The sequence below is a fragment of the Haliotis rubra genome, unplaced genomic scaffold, assembly GCF_003918875.1.
Source record: "Haliotis rubra isolate DU_JTF1 unplaced genomic scaffold, ASM391887v1 Scf161, whole genome shotgun sequence".
Taxonomy (NCBI): domain Eukaryota; kingdom Metazoa; phylum Mollusca; class Gastropoda; order Lepetellida; family Haliotidae; genus Haliotis; species Haliotis rubra.
Window position 1 is genome coordinate 698,973 of NW_025765570.1, and position 10,758 is coordinate 709,730.

A 10,758-nucleotide genomic window follows, 5' to 3' on the forward strand; every position below is an offset into this window, starting at 1 on the left:
GGTGTAAAGTTTTGTTAAAAATCCCCAAATTTTACTGATTTTTATAATTTATTGAACTCATGACAATATTCTTTTCAACGTTACAATACAGTTCATATTTTAAACGGTATGGAATATTTTGCAAAATTAAGTAAGTGGCTATATTTACACAAGTGAGTCTAAACTTTTGATAGGAAGTATATATACATGAGCATTATTCTAGCATGCTTTGCAAACCAAATTCTGCGTATCAAAATGGAAACTCGGATTATTTTACTCTGATGAATACACAAACTGAAATTGAATTTGGTATTAACAATTTACTTGCAATCTCAGAGGAATACACAAAAACGTGAATGCCCCGAAGTATGGACACCATGATTTAGTCACCAGTCTGATTGTCAAACAGTTCTCAACAATTGTACAATGCCTCGTTACATGTCCATGCCCGAAAACTGCCGTCGGTAACTGTAGAAATAGCGCGTTGTATCGGACCAATGAACCCTATGAATGTCCTTTTTCGCGGTTTTCTCTAAGCCTGTGTATCATTAAGTAAGTGATGTCTGATCGGACGACGTTACATGATACCAGCGGCCCCATTCTTTCTCTATCATTAAGTAAGTGATGTCTGATCGGACGACGTTACATGATACCAGCGGCCTCCTTCTTTCTCTATCATTAAGGAAGTGATGTCTGATCGGACGACGTTACATGATACCAGCGGCCTCCTTCTTTCTCTATCATTAAGGAAGTGATGTCTGATCGGACGACGTTACACGATACCAGCGGCCTCCTTCTTTCTCTATCATTAAGGAAGGGATGTCTGATCGGACGACGTTATATGATACCTGCGGCCTCCTTCTTTCTCTATCATTAAGGAAGGGATGTCTGATCAGACGACGTTACATGATACCAGCGGCCTCCTTCTTTCTCTATCATTAAGGAAGGCATGTCTGATCGGACGACGTTATATGATACCTGCGGCCTCCGTCTTTCTCTATCATTAAGGAAGTGATGTCTGATCGGACGATGTTACATGATACCAGCGGCCTCCTTCTTTCTTCATCATTAAGGAAGTGATGTCTGATCGGACGACGTTACATGATACCAGCGGCCTCCTTCTTTCTCTATCATTAAGGAAGTGATGTCTGATCGGACGACGTTACATGATACCAGCGGCCTCCTCTATCATTAAGGAAGTGATGTCTATCGACGTTACATGATACCAGCGGCCCCCATTCTTTCTCTCATTAAGGAAGTGATGTCTGATCGGACGACGTTACATGATACCAGCGGCCTCCTTCTTTCTATCATTAAGGAAGTGATGTCTGATCGGACGACGTTACATGATACCAGCGGCCTCATTCTTTCTCTATCATTAAGTAAGTGATGTCTGTCTGATACCAGCGGACGACATTACATGATACCAGATCGGACCTCCTTCCAGCTCTATCATTAAGTAAGTGATGTCTGATCGGACGACGTTACATGATACCAGCGGCCTCCTTCTTTCTCTATCATTCATTAAGGAAGTGATGTCTGATCGGACGACGTTACATGATACCAGCGGCCTCCTTCTTTCTCTATCATTAAGGAAGTGATGTCTGATCGGACGACGTTACATGATACCAGCGGCCTCCTTCTTTCTCTATCATTAAGGAAGTGATGTCTGATCGGACGACGTTACATGATACCAGCGGCCTCCTTCTTTCTCTATCATTAAGGAAGGGATGTCTGATCGGACGACGTTACATGATACCTGCGGCCTCCTTCTTTCTCTATCATTAAGGAAGGGATGTCTGATCGGACGACGTTACATGATACCAGCGGCCTCCTTCTTTCTCTATCATTAAGGAAGGATATGTCTGATCGGACGACGTTATATGATACCAGCGGCCTCCTTCTTTCTCTATCATTAAGGAAGTGATGTCTGATCGGACGACGTTCATGATACCAGCGGCCTCCTTCTTTCTCTATCATTAAAGGAAGTGATGTCTGATCGGACGACGTTACATGATACCAGCGGCCTCCTTCTTTCTCTATCATTAAGGAAGTGATGTCTGATCGGACGACGTTACATGATACCAGCGGCCTCCTTCTTTCTCTATCATTAAAGGAAGGTATCTGATCGGACGACGTTACATGATACCAGCGGCCTCCTTCTTTCTCTATCATTAAGGAAGTGATGTCTGATCGGACGACGTTACATGATACCAGCGGCCTCCTTCTTTTCTATCATTAAGGAAGGATGTCTGATCGGACGACGTTACATGATACCTGCGGCCTCCTTCTTTCTCTATCATTAAGGAAGTGATGTCTGATCGGACGACGTTACATGATACCAGCGGCCTCCTTCTCTATCATTAAGGAAGGGATGTCTCGGACGACGTTACATGATACCAGCGGCCTCCTTCTTTCTCTATCATTAAGGAAGTGATGTCTGATCGGACGACGTTACATGATACCAGCGGCCTCCTTCTTTCTCTATCATTAAGGAAGTGATGTCTGATCGGACGACGTTACATGATACCAGCGGCCTCCTTCTTTTCTATCATTAAGGAAGTGATTGATCGGACGACGTTACATGATACCAGCGGATCTCTATCATTAAGGAAGGACGATCGACGACATGATACCAGCGGCCTCCTTCTTTCTCTATCATTAAGGAAGTGATGTCTGATCGGACGACGTTACATGATACCAGCGGCCTCCTTCTTTCTCTATCATTAAGGAAGTGATGTCTGATCGGACGACGTTACATGATACCAGCGGCCTCCTTCTTTCTCTATCATTAAGGAAGTGATGTCTGATCGGACGACGTTACATGATACCAGCGGCCTCCTTCTTTCTCTATCATTAAGGAAGTGATGTCTGATCGGACGACGTTACATGATACCAGCGGCCTCCTTCTTTCTCTATCATTAAGGAAGGGATGTCTGATCGGACGACGTTACGACGCCTCCTTCTTTCTCTATCATTAAGGAAGTGATGTCTGATCGGACGACGCATGATACCAGCGGCCTCCTTCTTTCTCTATCATTAAGGAAGGATGATCGTTACATGATCGCGGACGACGTCAGACGACATGATACCAGCGGCCTCCTTCTTTCTCTATCATTAAGGAAGGGATGTCTGATCGGACGACGTTACATGATACCAGCGGCCTCCTTCTTTCTCTATCATTAAGGAAGGATGTCTGATCGGACGACGTTACATGATACCAGCGGCCTCCTTCTTTCTCTATCATTAAGGAAGGGATGTCTGATCGGACGACGTTACATGATACCAGCGGCCTCCTACCAGCGGCCTCCTTCTTTCTATCATTAAGGAAGGGATGTCTGATCGGACGACGTTACATGATACCAGCGGCCTCCTTCTTTCTCTATCATTAAGGAAGTGATGTCTGATCAGACGACGTTACATGATACCAGCGGCCTCCTTCTTTCTCTATCATTAAGGAAGTGATGTCTGATCGGACGACGTTACATGATACCAGCGGCCTCCTTCTTTCTCTATCATTAAGTGATGTGATCGGACGACGTTCATGATCAGACGACGTTATCATTGATACTGATCAGACGACGTTACATGATACCAGCGGCCTCCTTCTTTCTCTATCATTAAGGAAGGGATGTCTGATCGGACGACGTTACATGATACCAGCGGCCTCCTTCTTTCTCTATCATTAAGGAAGGGATGTCTGATCAGACGACGTTACATGATACCAGCCTCCTTCTGATGACGCTGGAGGAGAGTCCGACTTCCATCTTAGGCATGGGTCATGGGATTGGATGAATAAGGACTCGGTCATCATGTTCATTTGTTTTCTTCGTTCTTCCAGGTCTTGACCGATCCTTTACTTCACTAGTGGCCACGCGCTTCATCACATGTTGTCTAATATCCATGTTCTGGTTACTGTTCATGTTGGCACCTTTCCTTTGTTGCAACACCACATCCCTGTGTTATGCATGCCAATCGTGTATGTTCTGAAAATCTACGTCCTGCCGTGTCCAGAAAGGTTCATCCTTGTACTGCCGTCTATTAAATCAGTTCTGAAAACTGCAGCGCACATGCTGTACTTATACGCCAATATGACTGGCGCCTTCGCAGCAGATAAACATGATGCCCACTGCTTTTGAGAAATTGTTTGAAGCATGTGCATGTGAATTCCAGTATGCTAGGTATGATCACCTGTTGGGACCAAAATTTTAAAACTGCCCTTGGATTCAGGTGGGCTTAATTAATGGTCATGTGTATACCAAACTGTACATTACTGACACAAGTCAGAAGCATTATGCATACGTACATTTTAAGCTGGTGTTGAAACAGTGACCAAAATTTGAAAATATATTTTCAGTTTGGAAAGACTTATTTACATACCATGCACAAGACCAAATCACATTGTTGTTCCACACAGATTCATAACGGCCATCCACCCTAACAGAAACCCATCATGACGGACATGGGCAGGACAACAGACAAACAAAAGGCCATAGGCTCACTTGACCCTCCTTCCGGGGTGGGCTTAAACAGGGTTCAAGAAGTATGGGACTTGATATTTGATTTCATTTTATAATACTTTATTGTCTCGAAGGAAACTTCACAAGCAATAGCCATATATATCAAAACATCAAGACTTACCTTCTTGGCTTTAACACGGAAAGGAATGTTCGCTTTGGCACCTGTAGATGGAATATGTAATAGGAAGAGTGTCACAAAAACATGGCACTAGATCGGCATGAAATGAGAGCTGTTGTATATCTTTCCTCAATACAAAACGAGAGTACAAACTACGTGAAATGAGAGAGCTGGTCCCAGCATTCAAAATTCGTCTATATAACGCCCATAGTGAAGCTAAAGTAACAACTCACAAGTGAGATGTATTTAAGGACAGATGTAATGCCAACAGATTTAATTCAACAATGTTAGCTTGATGTGAGTCAATGCGTTTGTGTTAGTGTGGAATAGATGGTGGTAATATTCCTCTACCTCGTCTCAAATGGAGGTTAACAAGCTGTGGTGTAATGGGACGGTTTCGCCTGATCTCACGGGCCTGCAATCATACATATTTTGCGAATGAGTAAAGATATTTAACCCCGAAATCATATTCAAAGGCAGATTCTCTCAAATGACGACAGTTAACCTTCCTTGGCATGACATAATCTTCATATTACTACAGTTAGTCTTCCTTGACATGATAGAATCTTCTTATCACTACAATTAATCGTCTTAGTCATGACAGAATCTTTATATTACTACAGTTAATCTTCCTTGACATGACAGAATCTTCACATAATCACGGTTAATCACCCTTGTCATGACAGAATCTTCATATTACCACAGTTAGTCTTCCTTTTCATGACAGAATCTTTATATTACTACAGTTAATCTTCCTTGACATGACAGAATCTTCACATTACCACGGTTAATCTTCCTTGTCATGACAGAATCTTCATATTACTACAGTTAATCTTGCTTGACATGACAGGATCTACATATTACTACAGTTAATCTTCCTTGGCATCGCAGAATCTACATATTACTACAGTTAATCTTCCTTGACATGACAGAATCTTCATATTACCACAGTTTATCTTGCTTGTCATGACAGAATCTTCTACTATTAGTCTTCCTTGGCATGATAGAATCTTCATATTACTACAATTAATCGTCCTTGGCATGACAGAATGGTCATAATTACTACAGTTAATCGTCCTTTGACATGACAGAATCTACATATTACTACAGTTAATCGTCCTTTGACATGACAGAATCTACATATTACTACAGTTAATCTTCCTTGGCATCGCAGAATCTACATATTACTACAGTTAATCTTCCTTGTCATGACAGAATCTTCATATTACTGCATAACATATTACCGAAGTAATCTGAAAGGCTAGCCCTATAAATGTTTTTTTCAGTAGTTTACTCTGTATGCGCTCCCAAAGGCCTCAAGTATAACAACGCTGGATGTACAATGGTCATGACTATTCATTCAATGTTTATGTACGTGACAGCTCATTTGAAGTGTCCCGTGTTACGTCCCGAAATAAAAATAATACATTAGGTGATAACGGGAATATCTTTGTTGTACTTAGAGTAATGGCATGCGTATTGAGTGTATATTGTTGGGCCCTACAATGGGTAAGTTTCGTGTACCATGCAATAGAATTATGACATTAATACATATCGCTTCTAAATGAAGGAATATTCGACATGTGCCTGACAAATAGTGTTATATGGGAAAGAGATTTGTTTCAGTAATAAAATACATTTAGTTCATACCTTTCTAATTGTCGTGAAGATCCGTTCCGGCGACACAATGTGTTTTTCATAACAAGTTGAACCCTTCTTCAGCTTATTAAAGGGAAAGCATCGAGGTTCTCGAAAATATCCCTGTTGATAATATATAGGTATGGCATGTATCAGACAGTAAGTGAGTGAGTATGGTTTTACGCCGCTTTTAGCAATATTCCAGCAATATGGGGGACACCAGAAATGGGCTTCACACAATGTGCCCCTGTGGGGAATCGAACCCGGGTCTTCGGCGTGACGAGCCAACGTTTTAACCACTAGGCTACCCCACAGCCCTGTATCAGACACAGTTTTACTTGGTGTACATACCTGATATGGTGTTACACAATTACAACATGGAGTAAGACTAATCTGTTAGGTACGCACCTCGCTGCACCACGCGCACCTGACATTGGCGGTGATGCACTCACTGCAGGAGGTGGCGTTTGTGGGACAGATGGGCTTCCTGGACACTGAAGACACAACAATACACATTAAGGATACACACAGACTGCGGGCGTTACCATGTTAGGTCACTTTAAAATTAGAAACCTCCCCCTATTTTTAAGAAGAATTTCCGTGCATAGAATGATGCGGATGTTTTGGTCCACAAGACTGCCTTACTTCAAAATTTATGAGGGGGTAAATTTTAAGGGTTCACCAATGGGGTGGGGCAGCAATTCTGTACACACGCACTGGGGGGCAGCAATTCTGTAAATAAAAGTATGTTTAAAAAATTATGGGAAGGGGAGGGGGGGCATTGATTTTGTACATGATATAGATACAAAATCATCATCATCACACACACACACACACACACACACACACACACACACTTAGAGTTACCGTTTAAAGGACAATGTAGCAACGCCGATAAAACACACGTGTACCTGCTAAGTTCACAGCAGTAAGCAGCAATACGACAGCCAAGATGTCCATTTCCCTTGTCTCTGGAGTCGGCGTATACTGTCACAGCAACATCAAACATACATGGTAAAGTCATTTCGATAGATATTATTTTTAATGACCAATTTTATGTAAATATGTTGTATATAGTTTTGTTCACAGAAATGAAAATAGCTGAAGAAAGTAAACACAAAATAGTTCTATATGTCTGGCATCATGTTTTCAAGTAATAAACCGATGACATATAAAACGTTTTCTTATAACACAGCGGGTGGTTTGCATGCGAATAAAGGTTGATTGTATGATAGTACAACTACAAATACACCCTTGGGGCAAACTATGCAATGGAAGGATGACTGCAATCACTGACGTTAGATTCTGATGCTGCTGCAGTCATTCAGTTTAAATAGCTACCATCGCGGAGTGTCAGTTCTCAAGAAACGTTCATGGCTGACTTGAATCAGCTGTCCTCCCCTAGTGTGCTTAAATTGTCGTTTGTGATGTTACGACATGGTTGCAAATGCGTAGTTGCAAAGCCTAATGGAACGTTATAAGCAAACTTACTTTATGATTGGTGAAACGCCCCCATAAATCGCTTCAAGATGTGAGATGCCGACAAACTCGTCAACAGCTAATTTAAAATGTTTTAATCCCTCACTCTGTTAAATATTTACGTGTTATATTTTCACTCAGTGTGTTCAATAATATTGCAAACATATGCGTCCTCTGGTAAGCATTAGATGCAGTGTGTTGCTGTATGTTGTGAACTGTAAACAATCTTACCTTCGGCGCTTAATGTTTATATCAGCTGTCCCAGACACCCCTGACTTAAATTACACCACGTGACCCCGAAACAGGTACTTTCAGTAAAGACCTCAAGATCCTTATTGACAGTATCATGTGTCTGACTGTTTATATACTATATTTTGAAAGAATTCGAAAGCAGAGAAACATCACAGCAGCGACACAACGTCCTGTAATACTGATTCCACTATTTACTGTCACATAATAATTACTGTGTGGAGTCAATACTATGTCCGTCATCTATTACACAATGTATATATCAGAATGGTAATTGTGTCTGAACACGTCAATAAGTCAACATATCAATAGATCATTTCCATAATAATTCTGGGGCGGTGTGGTAGCCTAATGGTTAAAGCGTTGGCTCGTCACGCCGAAGACCCGGGTTCGAAGCCCATTTCTGGTATCCCCCCCCCGTGATGTTGCAGGAAAATTGCCAAAAGCGGCCTAAAACCAAACTCAGTCTGTCAGTCATAATAATTCTACCCTCGAAGGTCCTGGTTAGAATATCTTCAGTAACCCATGCTTGTCGTAAGAGGCGACTAACGGGATCGGATGGTCAGGCTCGCTGACTTGGTTGACACATGTCATCGGTTGCCAATTGTGCAGGTCGATGCTCATGCTGTTGATCACTGGATTTTCTGGTCCAGACTCGATTATTTACAGCCCGCCGCCATATAGCTGGAATATTGCTGGGTGCGGCGTAAAACTAAACTCATTCACTCACTCACTCCATAATAATTAGTTTCTGTATTGAATACAGGTGTATTTGTATTTACCGCTGGTGTTCAGTTTGGCACCACTGGGTAGGATTCCGAACATGGGTATAACCTGCAGGATGGATGTTTGGTACCATCATGTAATACCTACTGGATTATTCTCTTCTTTCAAGCGCCGTAATAATATAGTAAAACACCTTCCGGGTATATCCTTTCTTTTAAACGTCATAATAAATACAACTATCTTCTAACAATGCCTCATCTCTTAAGATGCAGTATTTTATGTTGCAAAGTGTCGATACCTGACATGTGTTAGAACAATAACAGTACATTGGTGCGTACTGTCTCATACAGTGGATCAGAGTTGCGTCGTCATCACCTGGTTTAAACTTAACGCAACAATGTCTGACATTTGTACAGATACATTTACATATAAAATAGTACTTACATAGGCTGGATGTTCCTGGCTTATACACCACGAGAGTTGCACCACAACATTCAAGATGAAGTCCTTGACCCCTCCAGCAAGCAGCACAAAGTGCGCTGTCAAATATTATGACGAGCTGAACAGCTGACGAAGGAGTATGAACCTTGAAACTTGAAACCAAGTCTTGCTGAAAGACTAACTGAATGCTAAACCCATAGATGTATAGTCATTTTATCTTTTAAAGAGGCACGCTTAGATGAGCGGACGGTACGCCAAAGGACCCCATCTATAAGAGGGTGAAAGTTTTCTTTCTTTTTATACTTTTTATCAATTATCATTTAAACTATTAATTATTACTTTAGAGACTTATGCTAGTCTACATGAAACCGTTTCAGGGGTGATGGGGCTGTGTTGATGCTCTGCGGCGTAAATATACTCTGCAGTGCTGAGCGAACGCAGTACATGGAAACGCCGGATGTACCAGGCTCAGCGTTTACCAGGGTTAACACCAAGGAAGCAACATAATATATGCACATGATGTAGGTTAGCTTTGGAACGTTATCCGTGGTTGCTGATGTGTTTACTTGTTATAGTCAACAATCATGGTACTGCGACACGTAACAGCTTAACATCTTTGAGTGGCATTTAGAAGTTGGTGTGATGAACAACGAACAAAGTTCCATGGATATACAATTTCTGATAAATGTAAGCGACGTTTCGGTGTAGATGCTAACTCTACGTCGGTGCAAGCGCTAGGATAAATATATGTATTAGAATAGAATTTAATTACAAAACATAGTATGATACTTTAAAGCTTTTTCAAAGTCAGAGTTTAACCCTTTGATATATTTTCAGAATAGCTTGATCAAAAGAAATGTCAAGTCTGTTTTTCATAGTTGACGTTTTGGAACATTAATTCTGCAATTGAAAAGGTTCGAACTTCAGCACGTAAATATGTTCTTCACTATAAATATATGTTCGTGGTGACGATATATATGTCATTGGCATACTTCAGTAAGGTGAGGTGAGGTGAGGTGAGGTGAGGTGAGGTGAAATTGGGTTTTACGTCGTGCTTGAGAATATTTCGCTCATATGACGACGTGCATGCGTGTGTGTGTGTATGTGCGGTTGCTTGTACTATCCCAGACTTAAGCTTGTTTTATAGTGCCAGCCCACTGAGATACCATGCCGCAGTGAAGCATGAATACCCCACTCAGACACATTATACTGACTCCGAGCCGACCAGTCCTTGTTGTACCCATTAATGCCGAGCGCCAGGCAGGGACAAATAAGTACCATATTTTAATGTCTTTTGGTATGACGCGGTCGGGGATCGAACCCGTGATCTTCCACTCTCCGGGTGGATGCTTCAGTAAGACACCTCTGGCAAGGTAAGAGTTTATTGTACGATTTGGACTAAATACAGTCTATATTATGATAATATGGTTACGTTTCACTATTAGTGACACCCGGTGTCACGAAACAGGCGAAATCACCAGGCTACACCAGTGCCCCCCCATTATCATACGTCTTATGGATTTCCTCACATAGAATGAAGATAACATGCACAGAGATAATTAATTTACATGTTTAACGTGCATTAGGGGCAATTTTGACACATCTGTA

At 41.7% G+C, this 10,758-nt stretch overlaps 1 protein-coding gene across 1 annotated transcript in view; it reads right to left on the reverse strand.

The window, feature by feature from the left end:
- The window catches only part of LOC124271545 (integrin beta-like protein 1), a 35,436-nt gene extending 26,261 nt beyond the window's left edge, over positions 1 to 9,175 (reverse strand). The window contains exons 1-6 of the mRNA XM_046706687.1: positions 9,154 to 9,175; positions 7,167 to 7,242; positions 6,664 to 6,749; positions 6,268 to 6,378; positions 4,969 to 5,032; positions 4,621 to 4,661 (exon numbers count right to left, since the gene is read on the reverse strand). Coding sequence (XP_046562643.1) covers positions 4,621 to 4,661; positions 4,969 to 5,032; positions 6,268 to 6,378; positions 6,664 to 6,749; positions 7,167 to 7,215 — 351 coding nt within the window. The 5' untranslated portion in view covers positions 7,216 to 7,242; positions 9,154 to 9,175. The remainder of the gene's footprint in view (positions 1 to 4,620; positions 4,662 to 4,968; positions 5,033 to 6,267; positions 6,379 to 6,663; positions 6,750 to 7,166; positions 7,243 to 9,153) is intronic.
- Between the last annotated feature and the right edge of the window lie 1,583 nt (positions 9,176 to 10,758).